Here is a 20,184-nt window from a genome sequence, read left to right as displayed (position 1 = left end):
TGGCCTTGGGGGGACACAGAGAAAGGGTATGCAGGCATCCTCATAAAAACTGATAGGGTGAGCTCAGAAGGTGGGGGCTGTCCCCCAAGTCATCTGATACCTAGGGGAGGGGAATATGGTAGAAGAGGGAGGGAGAGTTGGACGGGAAGATAAGAGCAAGGGGACAACAATTGGGACAGAATGTCGATAAATTATAATAAATTTAAAAAAATTTTAAACTGACTAGAGGAAATTGAAGAAATATCACAATTGTATTATGTTTTGTTGTTCTAAGAAAATGTCTCAGGCTTGGTATTTTAGGTAGAAAAAAGATTTACTATTCTCAAAGTTGTGAAATCTGACTCATATCACGCCGTGTACAACTCACTAGGAAGGCATCAACCTCTGGGGATAGAAGAGTCTGTAACACAAGCAACCACAGTGACAGGCAGTAAAGCAGAAAGACGTGATGATTTACCCTTTTGTCAAGCCTCTCTCAGACACTAAGTCAAGGAAGGCCCCACTCAAAGACTCCACTCAGCTTGTCCATTCTGCCTTCTTTGCAAGACACACAGCCACACTATGACACCCTTGCCTTCTGTACCCCATCCATGGAGCTCACGGGATTCCCTTGCAAGGATGGGTGGTGACTCTGCTGTCAGGCTTAGGTTTGACTGTTCCTTCTTTTCCATCTTCAGCTATTACAGAGATTGGGGGCTCCTTCCTAGTCATGTGACACAGAAAGTGCTATGTTTGCAGATGTGGAGAAGAAACATCTGTGGTTTTTTGTTTGTTTGTTTAATTTCGTAATTATATTTATGTACAGTAAACTTAGTGTACATTTAGCCCAGCTTAGTGGCGAGCTCTTTAGCCTTTGCCTTTTCCAGTTTGGCAATTCGAGCCACAGATTTAGGAGCCAGGACGTTGCCTCCCCAGTGGCGACGGATTTCATCATATCTATCGTTATAATTGGTCCTGATAGCTTCCACCAGCTTAGCCAGAGCACCCTTGTCTTCTGAGTTAACTTGTGTGAAGGCAACAGTGGTGCAAGTCTTCCTGTGGACCAGCCGCCCCGCCTGGCCTTTCTCTTGATGATGCAGTAGGGGACCCCCATCTTTTGACATAGGGTAGGCAGGAAGACCACCAGCTCAATGGGGTCTACGTCATGGGCAATCATCACCAGCTGAGCCTTCTTGTTCTCCACCAAGGTAGTGACTGTATTGACCCGTGCTCGAAGGACAGGTGGTCTCTTAGTCGGGACGTCCCCTTTCCCAGCGGTTTTCTTCTCCGCTCGCGCCAGCAGCCTTATGTTCTTCTCCTGCTTTGTGTCTGGCCTGTACTTGTGCGCGAGCTTAAGCAGCTGGGCAGCTGTCTGCTGGTCCAGGGCCTGGGTGAACTGGTTAATGGCGGGAGGTACCTTGAGCCGCTTGTAGAGGATGGCCCTCTGCCGCTGCAGTCTGATGTAGCGGGGCCATTTGATGAAGCGAGTGAGATGTCTTTTGGGCTGGATGTCCTGCCCGATGCCGAAGTTCTTGGGCCGCTTTTCAAACAGAGGGTTGACCACCTTCTTGGCCTCCTGTTTCTTCACCACGGCGGGGGCCGGGGCCACCTTCTTCCCCTTGGCTTTCTTTCCCTTGGGCATCTTGCTGGGCTGGAGGAGAGAGCACATCTGTGTTTTTGTGTCTCTTCAAAAGACAGTTTCCATACTGTCCTGCTAGGATGAGGGAAAATGCCTTCCTGTTGTCACTGCATGATTACCTGAGAAACTGGTGCACTTGATTTTGAAGTGCTCATGGCTGTTTCCAAATGTGTGAGCAAATGTCTGGATGGGATGGATTTCCAGACTGCATTTATTGTTCCTGGGGAGTTTTAGTTATACACAGCAATCTCTGCTCCTTACACACCTAATGCATAAATAATTATGCACCATTCTATATTTAGGCCAGCATTTTCTTTGAGTTTCGGTTGTCCGTGAGGGAATGTACAGAGAGTGCTGTGTGCTGACACACACTAGTTCCTCTCATGGTCTCTGTGGCCATTCATCTTCGGGATGTCTCTGCCATCCTGCCCTCAGCAGGAGCTATGTTCAGGTATGGTAGGACCGTCTACAGGAAGGAAACCGACCAAGGTTTATGCATGTTTCGTGGAGTCTGGTACCTCAGAGCACAGCCTCGGGAATTGGACTGCTAGAGTCAGACTCCCAGCCCAGCCACTGTGCAGCAGTTTAACCTTGGGTAACGTCCCTTCCCTGATCTTGTCTCATTTCCCTTGCCATTCAAATGATGACAATAACACCTACTGTACAGTATTCTTGTGAGAAATAGTGTTAATCATCAAACTGGCTCAGTACACAGAGTATAAGACTGGTTTGCACAGCTAATGAACTCTGGTCCTGGAAGTAAATGTTGTATAGTGCTCTATGAGAGAGGAACTCAGGGAAAAGATTAAGTGTATTCTGTGTCCTTGATGGGATCCTGGGGCAGGAATAACCTAAGGGACTACAGAGAAGAGCTGGATTCTTCTTAGGCCACCAGATCAGGTAGAGTGAGGGGCCTCAGCTGAGAAAGGGAGTTCATTCCTCATAGTCCCAGCTTAGAATTGGATGTCCATTGAAGACCAGATTTCAACCTTAACCAGCAGAGCCCTACAGCTCTGAGGTTACATTCTTACTAACCTGAGATCAGCATCACCTATCCCCAGCACAAGGCTGAAAGGCTGGAGTCACTAAGGGCATCCAAGGACAGATGAGCTCCGGTTCCCAACCTGTGCACTCCAGGAAGGAGAGTCCTTGAGCATCAGGTCTCTGCTTGGTTGCCTGTGTGTTCTTGGTACTCAGTTAACCATTGAAAGATGAAAGAAAAATCTTTTATAAAAAATGGAGGGAGCTGGCCACTGGTCTGCTTCTGCCTGAAGTCCCCATGCAGGAAGAAGCAGGAGCCACCAGTGAGGAGAGAAAGCCAGCTGAGGGATGAAGACAGAGGCAAGAGACACAGCAATTGCTGGACTGTGGAGGCCAGGCCAGTCCCAGTCAGGACACATTGACTTGGGCCTCCACTGCTCTTCAGAGATGTAGTATTTGTCTTGAGGTTTTTATCTGGAAGAGGCATTGTCCTCTGCCTTCACTTTAGTCCAGGCAAATAAGATGATGGTGTGAAGCCTGGAGCCACAAATGGACTAAGAAATGGATTGACTATGATGTTGTTGTTTCCTCCTCCTCCTCCTCTTCCTCCTCCTCCTCCTTCTCCTCCTCCTTCTTCTGTTTTAAAAGTTCCTGTAGTCTCTCCCACAAGGAAACTCAGTATTCCACAATGTTCTCTATTTGAACCTTGACACCTTGCTCAGCAAATAAAAGTATCATTTTCTTTAAAGCACTGTCTTTCTGGATTTTTGTCTGTTTGCTTATTTGAGACACAGTCTCACATTGTAACCTGGTCTCAAAGGAGAAGCTGTCCTTGGACTCCTGATCCACCTCTTTAATGGCAGTTTCAGAGTTCTTATCTTACCCAGACAGTGCACAGAGCATGGGGTGGGGGTGGGGAGCTCAGTTTAGCAGCCCCTACTTCATGAATGACAGAGAAACAGAGCATTAGTGCAGGAGGGAGAGGGTGGTGACATGAGAGCCTGTGTCTATAGCTGCCTCTCATCTCCCACCCTGATTCCTGGAACTTGACCAGGGTACCTCCCTGTCCCTCACAGCTTAAATCCACTTTTTGGTGTGTTTGTTTTGTTTTGTTTTATAGACAGAGTTTCTCTGTGTAACAGCTCTGGCTGTCCTGGAACTCACTCTGTAGCCCAGGCTGGCCTTGAACTCACAGAGATCTTCCTGCTTCTGCCTTGCAAGTACTGAGATTAAAGGCTTGTGCCACCACTGCCCAGCCCTTAAATCCACTTTCTACATATGTAGATTCATTATATCAGGTCTGTTCATGCAGAGAACCTTCATAATACAGCTGTGTTTTTGTTTTGTTGTGTCCTAGAGATACATTTGCCTACCTATACACGTATTGTTGGACCCTAGAGTTTACTTGGGTAGTAGGGGGTCGTCGCGAGAGACCACTCGAGGACCACAGTGTTGATGTAAAAGCACAAGGTTCATTGTTGACGCATGTCAGGGGGCCTCAGCACTCACTCGGGAGGCAGGCACCCCGAGTCACTGTTACAGACTACTTTGAAAGGCTAAACCCGCAAAGGTTAGAAAGGGCTGCCTGCCCTATGTTAGGATTGGCTCTGGTGGTCGCTAGGGGTGCTTGTCTAATTATTATTGGCTATTGCAGGGGACGTTGGCCTCGGGAGCTGTTCTTGGCAAAGAAGGGTGTTGAGGAGTTTCCAGAGAATTTCCAGATGGTAATTGCTTACCTTAGTTGAAATTGTTTATCTCGGTTGGCCACCTTGATCTCAGAAACTGAAGCTAAGCTGGCCTTTAATTCTCTCTGGGTCATTTTTCCAAGCTTGTCTGGGTCACGTTCTCAGGCTGGCTGAGAGAGAGCCTTACAGTATCTACACACACACATACAGACATACATACACGGAATCTTGCTTCCCACACCCCCCCCCAGTATTGTCTAATGTGTACCAGGTGAAAAGTAGCTACAGTTTATCTGAACCCTGCATGCAGCCACAAAATAAAAATCTTGTTTCCTAAATTCTCTCTTTAAGTGTTAACATTCTGGGCAGTTGTGGGGCAGACTTGTAGGGGACAGGCTATATGGCCAATGTTGAGCCATCTTGTCGGAGTCTAGGTTCCTATTTCTCCAGCAGTCTGCCATTTATCCGAAGCCAGCTGGCCCTGTCGTGGTTTGGCAGTTAGACCTGTCGTGGTTTATGGTGGGGGCTGGTCATTCTAAGACTCCCGAGCTACTCCTTTCTGGCTATAAACTAGCTTTTCCAGTAAGACTCTGGTGAGATCAGATTAAAGGCCAGCTGCCTGCGAGCAACAGTTCCGGGAACTTTTTCCTGACTAACCAGATTTCCCAACTGCTTTCTCTCTCTGGAATTTCTCTCCTGCAATTAGAGCAGCGGTAAAGGAAGGAGCACTCCAGAGTTAAGTATCCATAGCAACCCTTGCTTACACAAAAACTCATGCCTCTGTGCCTATATAAACTCTGAAAATTTTCAATAAATGGAGTTGATCAGAATCTACACTTGCCTCCTTCTTCGTGTCTTGTGTTCTGTCCTCATACAGGAAAATTCTCCCCCTGAGCGTGAGTCCAACACTGGCGGGCCGGGACACAGAGGGTTAAGTCCATGGCAGCTGAGTAATGGGCCATATATGTTATCTTCCTTGCTTCCAGGAGGAAGAAGGGCAAGTGCCTGCTGGGGGCCTTGAAGGGAGCTGAGACAAGCTCCAAGGTCCCAAGGCGTTGAAGGCGTGGTCACTGCACACCTAGGGAGGAGCAGGCAGCTGAGCAGCAGGAGCTGGAGTGGCTGGTCCTCCCTGGGGCAGGGTGAGAAGACAAAGGGGTTGAGTATAGGAGGACAGGCACAAGCGCTATGGAAATGAAAAGCTCTGCAGATTCGGAAAAGGACTGGGCCTGGGCTGGAAGCCTGGGCGAGGGCTCACTGTGCTGGTTCCCTTCTGCTCATGTCACTCAAGACACACTAGCCAATCAGAGCCTTGAAGCAGAATTGTCAGCAGGAAGAGGAGGAGAGTTATTCCTGGTCCCCTGCTGCAGGTTCCACTCTAGCTGAGCAGGCTTAATGGTTTGGAGTGATGTGGTGAGGCAAATGCTGTGTGCTGTGAGGGGAGCTCCCGCTAGCTCCGAAGCCGAGACATGGTGAGCACAGGGTCACTGCCCACAACCAGGAGGAGCAGGCAGCTGAGCAGTGGGAGTTGGTGTAGCGGGTCCTTCCTGGGGTGTCCTAGTCACTCTTTGGACCAGACTGTGGCCTCTGAATGGGGACTGCTCATTGTGTTCTATTAGTTTGCATAGATTGAGGAGTCATTGTCATTGGTTTCTATAGTCTTTATGTTAGCATGTATGCAGCCAGGCTGTACGCTGAAAAAGAAATCCCGCCATGTGAAGATCCATACTAGTTTTTTGTTTGCTTGTTTGGTTGGTTTTATTATTTTTTTTAATGGGAAGGGAATACCGAGACAGTCTTTGGAGATTGACTAGAGAAGGAAATGGCTTGGGCAATGGGAGGAATTCCTTCTACAAGTTTTCTTAGTGCAGAAGGTGCAAGCTCATGTGCTGGAGTACAGGTGTGGTGGAAGGGATGGGAGGAATTCCCTCTACGAGTCTATCTCGCTCGTGTGCAGAAAGTGCACACGCATGCACACAAGGTGCCCACGTGCTTTAATTGACCTGAATCCTGCCTGCTGGTGCTGGCTTGTTTCACAAGACATGCTTCCTGGGCGGCTTTGCATTTTCCGTTTTCCCATGGTCATCAGTGCCTCTAGGGGTGGCTCCATTGCTGCCTGTTTACTAACACTGTATTTCTTCTTTTTTCTTTTTCTTTTCTGTTTCTGAGACAGGATTTCTCTCTTTAGCGCTGGCTGTCCTTGACTCACTTTGTAGATCAGGCTGGCCAGGAGCTCACAGACATCCTCCTGCCTCTGCCCCCCAGAGTGCTGGAATTGCAGGCGTGCACCACCACACCCTGCACACTGCTATCCTCACCCTTTTTTCATTCTGTGGAGAGTTGTTCAGTTTCCATGAGTTTCTTAGCTTTGTCTTGTGTCTGTTGGTGATGGTGTGCCCCTTTAATCCTTGGTGGTCTGATAGTTTGCAAGGTCACTACAATGTCTTTGTATTTGTTGAGACTTGCACTGTGTTTGAGTATCATTACTTTTGGAGAGTGTTGCATGAGTTGTGAGACGGGGGTATATTCTTTTGTGTTTGGGTAGAATGTTCTGTAAATATAACTTTGTTTTAGCTTTTAACTTTGGTTACCTCGGGTAGTTATCGGGTTTTTTTTTTTCTTTTCCCCTAAAGGACCTGTTTCTTGGTAAGAGTGAGATACTGAAGTCTACCACTATTAATGCATGAAGGTCTATGGCGATTTAAGCCTCAGTTTCTTTAACAGTGTTGGGTGCTCTGCTGTTGGGACATAGATGTTAAGAATTTAAAAGATATCATGATACTCTTTTCTTTGAATACGTAGTGTCCTTCTTATCTCTCCATGACTTTTTGTTTGAAGTGTATTTTTTACATATTAAAGTGGCCATAGCAGCTTGATTCTTAGGTCCATTTGCTCAGAGTCTCTTTTTGCCGCCCTTTGCCTTGAGGCGATGTCTGTCCTTGCTGTTGAACTGTATTTGTTGTAGGCAGTAGAAGGATGGATTCTGTTTTAGCATCCATTCTGGAAGCTGGGGTCGTTTTATTGGTAAGTTGAGGTCGTGATATTGACAGATAGGAATGAAAAATGATCATTAATTCCTGGTGTTTTGTTGTTGTTGTTGGTTGTGGTGTGTTAGTGTGTATATATATGTGTGTGTGTATGTCGCAAGTGTATGGCATGTATGTACACCTTCTGTTCTTTTGGTCTTGCTAATGTGAGGTTATTTATGTCCACTGTGTTCATGGGCATTGTTAACTTCATTGAGTTTGATTTTTCCTTCTACCACATTGTGTCAGGCTATGTTTGTAGATAAATATTGTTAAAAATTGAATTTTTCAGAGAATATCTTATTTTATCCATTTATGGTGATTGAAACCTTTCTTGTATAGTAATCCTGGTTGCAGCACATGTGTCCAAGCCCTTCTGCTTTTAGAGTCTGCATTGAGAGACAGATACAATTCTAAGAAGTCAGCCTGTATATTTTACTTGGGTGTTGTGTTTTATATTTTGTTGCAGCTTTTCATATTCTTTCTCATATCTAGTGTTTTTATTATTATGTGGCATAGGGTATTTCTTTCCTGGACCAATCTATTTTGTTATTTTGCATGCTTCTTTTTGTTTGTTTGTTTGTTTTTCAAGATAGGGTTTCTCTGTGTAGCCTTGGCTGTCCTGGTCTCACTTTGTAGACCAGGCTGGCGTCGAACTCACAGCGATTCGCCTGCCTCTGCCTCCCGAGTGCTGAGATTAAAGGCGTTGGTCACCACCTCCTAGCTTGCATGCTTCTTGTACCTTTATAGACATCCTCTTTAAGTTAGGAAATTTTTCTTTTAATAGATTTGTTGAAACTATTTTCTGGACCTCTGAGGTGGTATTTTTCTCCTTCCTCTATTGCAGTTAGTCATAGTTTTGGTCTCCTCATAAGATCCCAGAGTCCCCAGATGTTTTGTGCCAGGAAATTTAGGTTGTATCAATTTTTTTAAACTAATGTCTCCATTTTTTACTATTGTATCATCAGTGCCTGAGAGTTCCCTTTAATACACAATCTGAGAGGGAATCCTGCCACTGTCCTTCCTTGTAGTCCTAAGACTTTCATTTCCAGAATTCCCCCATTTTCAGCTTTTTTTATTGTTTCTATTTCCATTTTTAGATTTTTGAACTGTTTTATGGCTTCATTCAAGCATTGTTAATGTATCTTGGTTTTATTTAAGGGGTTTATTGGGTTTCTCCAGTTATTTGTATTTTCTTGGGTCTCTTTAAGGGATGTATTCATTTCCTTTAAAGATCTCTATGAAGGTCTTTTTCTGGTGCCTTCAGCTATGTTGGAATATTCAGGACCTACTGTGCCATGATAGCTTGTGCTTGTTGGAGACACAGCTCCTGGCTGTTATTGATTATGCTCCTGTGCTGCTATCTAGGTATCTAGGTTTGACATGATTATTGGTGTAGGTGTTGATTTCTGGGTTTGTCTTGTAGAGGTGGGAGCATTGTTTCCGGGTTTCTGTTTGCTCCCTGGATAGTCTAAGAGTGTCTTGGCTGAGTATTGGATTTTTTACTATTCTGCTTGGCTGCTGTGTTCATGGAGAATGTTTGTTGTTCTTAGAGGCTGGGCAAAAGGAGTTCAGGGAGAGAGGGCTTTAGGGATACACAGGAGGTGTGGATGGGATGGGCTAGAGGAAGGTGCCTCTGGTGTCCAGTCCAGTGCTTGGGGCAATTGTGAAAATCAAGGTTTGAGTTGAGAAGATAAGGTTGTAGATCTGTTGACAGCCTACCTAGGCTTTGGGCAGGCACGGAATGTGGTTGATCAGGAATGTGTCTGCCCAAATAGGGGCTTGACTCAGATATGAGGCAGTTGGTATGGTCTGTTTTCTCCACAGGAGACATGGAAAGTGGGGAGGAAGCTTTCTCAGGTATTCTATACAGTGTGTGAGAATTGGGTGTACAGAAACACATAGTGGGCTCTCTTTGGGCAGGCTACCTGGTCATCTGTCCATCAGGGCTTGGGGTTGAGCAGGGCGTGTGTGTCCATAGTTAGTGGCTCAGGCAAAGAGATGAGGTAGGAGGAGAAGGGCAGATGGGGATGGTCTGTGCTGATGACAGGAAGAGAGGAAGAAGCGTCTCTAGGGTCAACCCTGAGTAGTGACTGGGTCTCAGGTACCAGAGAATGGGGAAGATCTGGAGGCATCCCACCTAGTCCCATGCACAATGTCTTCATAGTGAGCCATCATGTTCTCAGGGATCAATTATTTACCACAATCAGCTCAGTCAGGGGGTTGTCAGGACAACAGGGTAGTAGGCTCTGACTCCAGATCCTTTTAGTAACTAGACAAAGCATTTCTAACTGATCTTTGATTGGTCCTGGCCAGCTTGTGGCCAGGGACAGCTGCATATGTAGCTGGGTGTCGCAGACAGGAGGATAGGTCATAGAAGATTTGCTTGGTAAAATTCCAGAGGCCTCTGACAATCCAACATGATCTCTAGACTTCTAGAACAGCTGTTGAGGCTTGGATTAACAAAGTTCCAAGGATCTCTGGCTGATAACTACTGTCTCTGAATATTATGCATGGTCTAAGTGTAAAGCTGTTTAGAAATCTGCTGTTTCTCCTAAAACTGTTTTTTCCCTTAGAAAGTTCATACAGGGAAAACTTTCCCACAGAGAATGCTGAAAGGGCATCTTGCAAAAGTCTTGAGATAATGATAGAGATTTTTGCTCTGACTGTGAGCACCCAAGCAGAGCCTGCAGGAAAGAAAGTTAAGACCTTGACATAACAGTACCTGGCTAGATACTGTCACCTGTAGAAATATTTGTTAGAATATGTTTTGAGAGCCCTAGAATGGGGTTTGGATCATCATGCTTTACAGATATTTTACGAAAGAGGATCCCTTGGCAATTAGCCTAGGCTTGGATAGCACAGCTGTTGGTCTGAGACTGGAAGTAGGTCAAGTGTTTCTTTCAATAATATTTAGCTCAAGGTATGTTGATCCTCTGAGCACCTTGTAAACACATTGGCTGTAGCCTGGGGAAATATATGATTAAACTTTCCTGTGTATTGTTTAAAAAATAAAGATGAGGTCATTCTGCCCATTGCTTGAAAATTGATTGATTTTTGTTAAATGTTTTGTTCTAGGTTGCAGAACTTTTATATTTCCTTGTTACTCTGTTAATTTTTGATTACCCTAGTGATTGTTAATGATAGGAAAAAATCATCATGTAATCTGTAACAGCATAATAATTGAACGTCATTTCAATAAAATCTGGGGCAAGCAAGTAAGAGACATGATAGAGTAAGCTAGAGTGAGATGGGGAACAGCAAGAGAGGGGGATAGATAGGGAATGGCAAGAGGGATGGATATATGGGTAACAGCAAAAAAGAAGTTAGTTAGCAGGACACAAGGCAAGGAAGCAAGCAAGGAGAGAGAAGTCAGACAGACAGCAAAGGAGACAGAGATGGAGACAGATAGAGAGGCAGAAGAAAAGTTCTCCTGGGCTTCAAGACCTTCAGCTTCTACCGCTTATACCTGAGTATTTCCTTTTCCTCCATTCCTCACCATCTCAACAACTAGTTCCTCTAGCTAGTTGTTCAAACGCTTGGTTTCCCCTAAGCAAACTGCCTGCTCAGTTCTCCCTACTGCAGATCTACCTCTCTTCTCTCCTCTATGCAGTTCCTGGGGTTGGTCTTGGGGAGCGGGGGCTGGGGAATGTCTGTGGATCAACAAGGTCTCAGAGTGTGCTGAACATAAACATAGTTTGTGGTCAACCTGACCCGATACAGAGAATTCTCCCAGCACTAAAGACACAAACCATTTTCTTAGAGTAGGAACATTATTTGTGATCAGTAGTTCTTGGTGAGCCTGACCTTGTCCAGGGAATTCTCCCAGGACCAGGGTAGAGGTCTGTGTGCTAACAAGGAAGTCTAGCTGCTTGTCACAAAATGGAGTCTGACTGCTCTTAATGTGGTCTCTTCAGGTGAGCTTATTCAGCAGTAAGACTCAGGAAACATAGTTGGCCTAGGTTAACAAACAGAGGGAGGAAGCCTCACAATTGCATCTGGGGAATCAATGTTCCTTTGCACCTTCACTTATCTTTGTCTTCTAAAGATTTACTATATTATGTTATGAGTTCCTTGAGTTTTTGTTGGTTTGAAGAATTTCTGTGGAGAAACAGTTTTAGTTTTATTTTCTTGATCTCAGAGCCTCCCCTTTCCTCTTTCCGTGGCACATCTGTATTTGCTAGTTTTTGCAGTAATCAGTGTTTGCTGGATTGGTAGTAAAATTGATTGCTATGGTTAACAAATTTTTTGAGGTTTTTACACACTTTCTGATATATTATTGCTTTGTGTCCTTATTAGCTTCATTTCTCAACATTTCTGTGTCTACAGTCATCAGTTGATGGCGTGCCCCTACCAGACTGGCTGCTTGCTCTGTCTGTCAACAATTGTGTTGATTCATCAATACAATTGTTGAAGACTCAGGAATAGCCTTTTTTTAGGGTATGAAAAAATAGTAGAAGGGATCATGCAGTCTTGGTTCATTGAGTAAACATTGATTAAGGCCCTGTTGTGTGCTTAGCTGGGACACAGAAAGGCAAAGGAGAGGTAAACACAGTCTTTGAGAGAGATCACCTAATGTGAAAACAATACGCCATACAGTAAACACTGTGGGCTCTTGACAGGGCCTGACAGTGAGTAGTTTTTCTTTGGAACAAGACCAAAGAACTTCCAAGAAGAATCTGAAGACTGAGGCATGAGCAGAGGGACAGACTAAGAGTCTGAGCCCAGGCTACAGACAGCTAAATCAAAGCATGTGCAGCCATGAGGTGACACTTCTACTTGTCCAGTGAAGGACTTTGTTTTTTTAGATTTATTTATTTATTCCATATACAGTGTTCTGCCTGCATGTACACCTACAGGCCAGAAGAGGGCATCAGATCACATTATAGATGGTTGAGAGCCACGACGTGGTGACTGGGAATTGAACTCAGGACCTCGGGAAGAGCAGTCAGTGCTCTCAACCTCTGAGCCATCTCTCCAGCCCCCCAGTGAAGGCCTTTTGGCAGCAGAATCAAAGTCCTGTTTTTTCTTTGTCAGTTCAGCTTCTGTGCCTCCCCTTCTCAGGTGTTAATCTCAAAGCAAACATGCTATGCATCCTACCTAATCTCCAGCTTGGGGCGGGTTCCACTGGCAGCCCAAACAACTGCATCTGCCAACATCTTTACAGCCAGGACCAACCTGCAGATAAGGCTCAGCCATCAGTGGGGCTCCACACCCTATAACTAGGAGGACAACTAGGAAGAGCCTTGATGTGGCAAGGCTCTTCCAATGAGAATGGCAATGTCCCTAAGCAAGTGGGCGTGGGCTGGATAAGGGAGCTGGCTGAGCATGGGACAGTGGCCAAGGAAGAGAGAAAGTGAGGACGCCGTGTTTGCCCATAGTTATTTACTTCATTTCTTTTTGCATGAGTTTGTATCCCAAGCTCCTGAAACAATGGGCTGTGATTGCACAGAACCATCCAAATAACTCGTTTGCTACCTGAGTTTCTTTAGGTTAGAAGATTCAATCACAGCAGCAGAGTAGCAAGTTTAAAAAAAAAAAAGTGGTACACAAATAGTGATGCTGCTGCCGGACAGAACCTGGTGATGGTCTCTTTTGGATGAATATGGAAAACATCAGGACTAGAGATGGCAAAGGCATAGAAATGTGTATACAGAGTTTAATCAGCTGTTCTTGTAGGACCTGGATGATCAGGAATGTTGAGAGTAATGCAGACAGAGGAAGTCCAGGCCAGAGGATTTCAGTAGAAAATAGACGCCATAATTCTTCAGCTAGTGGTCATTTGTGTGATATTTGGGTCCAAAATCTTTGTTAATCTTCTCCTACCCTGAGAAAGTGAGTAAGGCAGAATTTTTAAATAATGGGCTGATTTCCTAAGTGGACTATTGACTCTTTGGATGATTTTTACTAGTGGCTCATTAAGGACTACAATGTAAAAAAGTGACAAATGGTGTAGAAATAAACACAAAGTCTGTGGTTTGTAGAAAAAGAACAGCAGTAGGTTGTATCAGATGCAGTCCAATGCTGAAACCAAGGCAGGAACTTTCAAGGAGGTGGTCACCATTCCAGGTCAGGCCCTTGCTCTGGTTGGAAACCTAAGAAGATGCCTAAGGGTAACACTTGATCCTCTTAAGTCTTGAATTAAAGGAAGGGTGGGCCAAGTTTTTTCTAGTCCCAGGAAGCAACTTCATACAACACCTGCTTTAACTGTGGTCCAAGCAAGGTATGATCCATCCCAATATAGAAGCCCAATTGACAGCACCACCCACCCATGCTATACTGTTCCTGGAAGGAAGAGGCTTCTTCCTCTGTGGTTTCAGTTCAGCGCTATTTCTGCTCTCTATTTCCAGAGCCATAGCCCCAGTGAGGAGACTGTGAGAGTTCATTGCCTGAAGGCATAGGATAAAAAAGCCTGGGTTGTATTTGGAGACCACAAGATGTTGAGTTAACTGAGCTATGAGAAGTCAGCCATGGAAAGAGGCATGTAGGGAGTGGAAGTAACCAGTCTGAGAGATGTGTGACCGGTTTCAGGGATAGGGACATCTAAACCCTTTGAGACTGAAGCCCTGTGACAGACTTAGAGGATTTGTTCTTTGCCTTCTATCATGGTTTCTCGCCTTGGTCCTATCTTCCCTCATTCAGCACACATTCCTCTCTTTGGAATGGGAAGGGCTATCCTATGCCAGTGAAGATTAGAAAGTTGTAGCTTGTTTTCTGAATTGACAAGATGTGGCCATCAAGAGATTGTCTTGAGAGTCAGAAGAGACTTTGGACATTTGGACAGTGTCCAGGCTGTTGCAGACAATTCAGATCATTGAAGTTGACTAAATGCATTTTCATCATGGGATGACCATGAGCCCAAGGTGACAAGAGTCAGATGGAATAAAAACACAAACACTCCCAGAAAGGATGATGTCTTTGAACACTTGTTTGTGATTTGTGGCTTTCAGGATGTGACTTGAGTGTCTGTAGACTCAACCTACTTCCTGTCTTTGTGTTTACTGTGCTGTGGTTGAAACTGATCACTCAGTACCCTGGTCAAGCGCTCACCATTGTAGAGTCTTGCTAAATGACATGAGATACAGTGGATGCAAGTGCTCTTCAGTGCTAAGCTATTTTGCTAGCTGAATGTAGTTCTAATGTTAGCTTTGTTGTTTTTGTTTTTGAAGACAAACTATTTAGCTCTGGCTGTCCTGATAGTAATTATGTAGACCAAGCTGACCTCCAGCTTAGAGGTCCACCTGACTCTCTCCAGAGTGCTGGGATTAGATATGGGCCAACTTTGCTGTCTTTTGGTTTCTTTTCATGTATATTAGTGTCTGATGTGCCTGGAACGTAGGGTCTTGTACTTGTCAAGCACATGCTGTTGTGCTGTCTTTTATCCACATCTTGGATATTGAAATTTGGCAGATTCTATATATTCTCTTTCTCAGGATAGCGTGTATTCCTAACATTAATACTCGATGAGCCTTCTGAATTGTTAAATTGCAGGTGTGTGGCATTTTTCCTACCTGTTGTGTTTGTCTTCAAATTTTTTGACTGAATATGAGTCTTTGGCTATGGGCATGAATATGCACAGTAGGCTTTGATCTTTTTAAAACCTGCTTTAGAGCTGGAGGGATGATGGCTCAGTGGTTAAGAGCACCACATGCTCTTCCAAACATCCCGTGTTCAATTTCCAGCAACAACATGGTGGCTCACAACCATCTGTAATGCCCTCTTCTGTCTTGCAAGTGTACATACAGGTAGAACAATGTATTCATAATAGTAAGTAAATAATTTTTTTGAAATCCTACTTTATTTGGGGCTCATTAATGCCTCTCTCACCCTTTCAACCCAGTACCTCACATTGGGAGAGAAAAGGGCTGATAGGGACTATGGAGGTCACCTTCTTACACTCAGTTCCTTGGAGGGAGGTTCCACTCTTAGCTATCAGGATTCGGCTGACCTATTAAATAGTAAACCCAAAGTTCAGCAAATGTGACTGCAGTGACAACAGCGGAAACCTGGCAGAGTTCTCAGAAGCGTTTCTGTTGAAGAGCATCTCAAGGCAGGAGCAATTCTGAGCAGCCAGGCAAATAAAGTGATGCAAATGGGATTGATCTTTCTGATTTGGACTATATTTTCTCTCCCATAGTCCATACAGGATGTTTTTCAAATGGCAAAGAACATTTCCCCGCATGAGGCAGTTCTTTTTGTAATAGACAAACACCAAACACCTTCACACAAGACAGTTTCACATCCCACACTTGGGATCAAAACCAAAACATGTTTACAGTGCACCCCATGTGTGCCTGGACTTCACAGTAGTCAGTAGGTGGCCTCAGAACTCGTGAACTTGGAATAAAGGGTAGTTGTGAGCAGCCATGTAAGTATGGCCATTGAAGCTAATTATTTGCAAGATCATCAAGATCTCTGAACTGCTGAGACATTTCTCCTGCCCCTGTTACTCATTTAATACCAACTTTTGCAGCCAGGTGTGGTGGAGCACACCTTTAATCCCATCCCTCAAGGAGGCAGAGGCAGGTGAATTGTTGTGAGCTCAAGGTCAGCCTGGTCTAAAAAGGAAGAACAGGACAGTGAAGCCTACACTGTCTTGAAAAAAAAGGGAAAAATAGAACAAAAATGAAGTCAACATTTATATTGCTAATATATTCATCTTGTTGTGTTTGGGATAGAAGCCAAGAAAACTCACTTTAGATAGAGCAACTGAAAATGAAACCTTTATTTCCTGAGCACAGGGCGGCGGCCACATTGGGATCTTAACCGCATCCTTGAACAGAGACTGTACAATATTTTTAAAGGATGGGAACAAAAAGCTGGAGAAAGTGGAGCCGGAACATTGTCCAATCATATTTTGACTCAAGGGTTGAGCCAGGAAGTTTCCATCAATCAGGATAGGAGTGGCTTCTGGACCTGGGAATATGAATCTGATTGGCCCTGCCAACAAGATGGAGAAGTTGTCCTTGAGTACAGGCTTGTCCAGGATGTAGGCAGAAGCTATAGTAGGGAGGGAACACATGGGAAGGGAAGTGAGCTTTTTCTTCAAGGCTGTATTCACAATGCAGCAATTTATATTTTAAGTGTTTTGACCAAGAAATGTTTTTTTTTGTAACTAGGGGAAATCTACAGTAGGGGGCTTCCAACAGAATGGGGGTGGCATGGAGATGCTCTAGGCCCCTCATCCTTATGGTTAGAATCTGAAAACAAAAATGAGAGTACTGAGAATTAGTTTCTTTGGCTGGTTCCCAAAAATCTGTCCATGTGTAAAATGCAATTCCTGTTAGTACGATCTTATCAGTGTTACAGTTTAAGCTGGGCACTTCAGGAATCTGTAAGATGAATACAGAACTAGAGTGAGTGTGCAATTCTTTGTAGGAACTTCAGTAAAGTCCTCTGGGGTCTTTCTGTTTCATTCCTTGAGTTTTGTATAGGAGTCAAGGTCTTAATAACTACCTCTGTGTGTCCCTGAACTCATGGCATAGACCAGTCTGTCATCCAACTCAATGAGATGACCCTGCCTCTGCCTCCTGAGCCCTCTTATTAAAGAGATGATCCAGTAAACCAGCTTGTCCTTTTTTCTTTTCTTTTTTTGTCTTCAGTAATAGTTCATACAGTTATTCTGATGTAGCCTCAGGACTGTTGATGCTTCTCACAATCCTCTCTCTCTCTCTCTCTCTCTCTCTCTCTCTCTCTCTCTCTCTCTCCTTATCTGTTAATTTTCATTTCTCTTGAAAGGCTATATCCTATTCAAAGAGTTCAAAAATAATACAGAAGAATCTTATTCTATTTCCTAGGTGACCTAAGTCACCTAACGTGACCTGCTGAGGACATTAGCGATTCTGTGTCAGGAAATAAGTGAACGAAGCCCAGAGTTATATGAATTCTATGTCAGAGAATTATACATTTCCAGTGTGGTCACTATCATGCTTCCTGTCGTACACATGTATGGGACATTTTAGGGTGCAGTGAACTTGGATGATGTGCATGTGAACTTCACTCGGGAAGAGTGGGCTTTGCTGGATCCTTCCCAGAAGAATCTCTACAAAGATGTGATGGTGGAGACCTATTGGAATCTCACCACTATAGGTAAGACTGTGACAAAAGTTTTGTTTTCAATTTTTAAAATACAGGGCAACTGTTTCTTTGCTATTGATGCTGTTTTGTAATTTGAATTGAAACTGAGGAGGGATGAGGTGATTAAGTCAGGCATGGTTGTCAGATTCACTGAAGGGAGTATCGTAATTTTCACCTAATTTCCAAAGATATATCATATATTTTCTGGTACTATGTTTTAGGATACAATTGGCAAGACCACACTATTGAAGAACAGTGTCAAAGATCTAGGAGATATGAAAGGTAATTCTCATGTGCAAGCTGATATGAATATGCCTCCCAAGAAAATTTAATATGTACTGCATATTTTAAAGTAAAGCACTGCTTTATGTGTATTGGGGATGAATACATTCTCATAAAACCATGTCACTCAACGTGTTTTTTTTTTTTTTTTTTTTTGGTGTTTCAAGACATGGTTTCTCTGTGTAACTTTGGCTGTCCTAGACTCACTTTGTAGACCAAGCAAACTAGCCTGGAACTCACAGCACTCTGCCTGCCTCTGCCTCCCAAGTGCTGGGATTAAAGGTGTGTGCCACCACACCTGGTCCCTTAGTGTCATAGCGTGTTATATTTGTAGCATGTATCTCAATGTGCACAGAAAGTACACCTATGGGATAAGTGATAAGTATATGTTCAAAACTTCCTAATAAGCACATAGTCAATAGTAAAGCAGTTTAGTGAGGGGACATTTTGTGAGAGTCAAGAAGGTTGTTGTGGAGAAAACTTAATCCTTACACCACATGTCTATGAGGAACAAACATCAAAGTGTGTGACTGCAATGTGGAGCCCTTTCACTTGTTATTCTTCTTTTAATAGCTATATGTTATGTCACAATGGATACAGGCCATGTGAGCAAAGCGGTATCAAAAGAAGCTCCGTACCTCTGTGTCCCAGAACAAACCGAAGCTATGTAGTAGTCCCCACTTTTGAGTAGACTTTCTGAATGTGATACAAGTTTTCAGTTCACTGATTTTCCACCTTCGTTAGAACCATCCAGAGACTCACGATGCAGAAAATTCCTATGAGTACTAGGAATGTGGAGATTCTTTTTGTTCTGGTTCACCTTGTAAATGTATGACTCACACCTTAGGGAATTTTATGAGTGGAATCAACGTGGTAAAGCTCTGAGTTCTTCTTGTTTTCTTTAAGTACATGAAAACTTATAGAAAAAGGATGCTACAAACGTGAACCATTAATAAATGCTCTTATCATCACAGTTATCTTCAAAGTCTCAAAACAACCCCCAAAACAGGGGAACACCATAAATGTAAACAAAATGATAAGGTCTGATTCTTTTTTATCATTAGACCAAACTGTAAAATTAATTCATACAGATAAAACTATTCAAAGTGTAATGAAAGTGATAAATTTTCAAATGTGCCCATTATCTTTGCAGGAACGAGGGAAATCAAACGGGAGAAAAACCCTTCGAATATCCTGTATTTGATAAAGCCTTTGAATATCACAGTCATCCTAAAAGACTTGAAAGAGTTGATCCTGGAGAGAAACTGTATAAATGTACCCAGTGTGATAAATCCTTTACATGTCAAAATAGTCTCCAAAAGCATAAAAAAAAACACACTGGAGAGAAACCCTATGAATGTAAGCAATGTGGTAAAGCCTTTACACAGCACTATAGTCTTCACATACATAAAAGAATACACACTGCAGAGAAACCCTATGAATGTAACCAGTGTGGTAAAGCCTTTTCACAACACAGTAATCTCCAAGTACATAAAAGAGCACATACTGGAGAAAAACCCTATGAGTGTAAGCAATGTGGTAAAGCCTTTGCACATCACAGTAATCTTCAAACTCATGAAAGAACGCATACTGGAGAGAAACCCTATGAATGTAAGCAATGTGGTAAATCCTTTGGCCAACACAGTCATCTTAAAAAGCATGAAAGAACACATACTGCAGAGAAACCCTATGAATGTAAGCAATGTGGTAAAGCCTTTGTACAGTACACTTATCTTCAAACTCATGAAAGAATACACCATGGAGAGAAACCCTATGAATGTAAGCAATGTGGAAAAGTCTTTGCATATCACAGTAATCTCCAAATACATAAAAGAACACACAGTGAAGAAAAACCCTATGAATGTAAGCAGTGTGGTAAAGCCTTTGCACAGCACAGCAGTCTTCAAAGTCATGAAAGAACACATACTGGAGAGAAACCCTATGAATGTAAGCAATGTGGTAAAGCCTTTGCACATCACTATAGTCTTCACATACATAAAAGAACACACACTGGAGAGAAACCCTATGAATGTAACCAATGTGGTAAAGCCTTTGTCCAACACAGTCATCTTAAATATCATGAGAGAACACATACTGGGGAGAAACCCTATGAATGTAAGCAATGTGGTAAAGCCTTTGCCCAACACAGTAATCTTAAATATCATGAAAGAACACATACTGCAGAGAAACCCTATTAATGTAAACAATGTGCTAAAGCCTTTGCACAGTAGAGTTATCTTCAAAATCATGAAAGAACACACTGGAAGAAAACCATATGAATGTAAACAAAGTGGTTAAGCCTTTGCACAGCACCGTGATCTTCAAAGGCATAAAAAAAGATGTACTGGAGAGAAACACTATGAATGTAAGCAATGTGGTAAAGCCTTTACTCATCAAAGTCATCTTCAAAGTCATGAAAGAACACATACTAGGAGAGAAACCCTATGAATGTAATCAATGTGGTAAAGCTTTTGCACAATACAGTAATTTCCAAATACATAAAGGAATACACAGTGGA

General features: G+C 43.4%; 1 protein-coding gene and 1 pseudogene across 2 annotated transcripts; one reads left to right on the top strand and one right to left on the bottom strand.

Annotated features, from left to right (window-relative positions):
• Window positions 1–814: 814 nt before the first annotated feature.
• LOC311583848 (large ribosomal subunit protein eL8-like) lies at window positions 815–1,664 on the bottom strand (annotated as a pseudogene). Its single transcript has one exon. The product of its transcript is annotated as a large ribosomal subunit protein eL8-like (transcript).
• Window positions 1,665–5,618: 3,954 nt separating this feature from the next.
• Window positions 5,619–19,977, top strand: LOC311583843 (uncharacterized protein). The gene is made up of 4 exons (XM_084757761.1): window positions 5,619–5,753; window positions 17,270–17,396; window positions 17,606–17,666; window positions 18,820–19,977. Exons 1-4 carry the CDS (start codon window positions 5,751–5,753, stop codon window positions 19,862–19,864), a joined length of 1,236 nt encoding a protein of 411 aa, XP_084613887.1. The 5' UTR covers window positions 5,619–5,750; the 3' UTR covers window positions 19,865–19,977.
• Window positions 19,978–20,184: the final 207 nt, after the last annotated feature.

This window comes from Acomys minous (assembly GCF_964271855.1).
Source record: "Acomys minous genome assembly, chromosome: 14".
In the NCBI taxonomy this organism is placed as follows: Eukaryota; Metazoa; Chordata; class Mammalia; order Rodentia; family Muridae; genus Acomys; species Acomys minous.
This window is presented reverse-complemented; position numbering and strand designations above follow the sequence as displayed.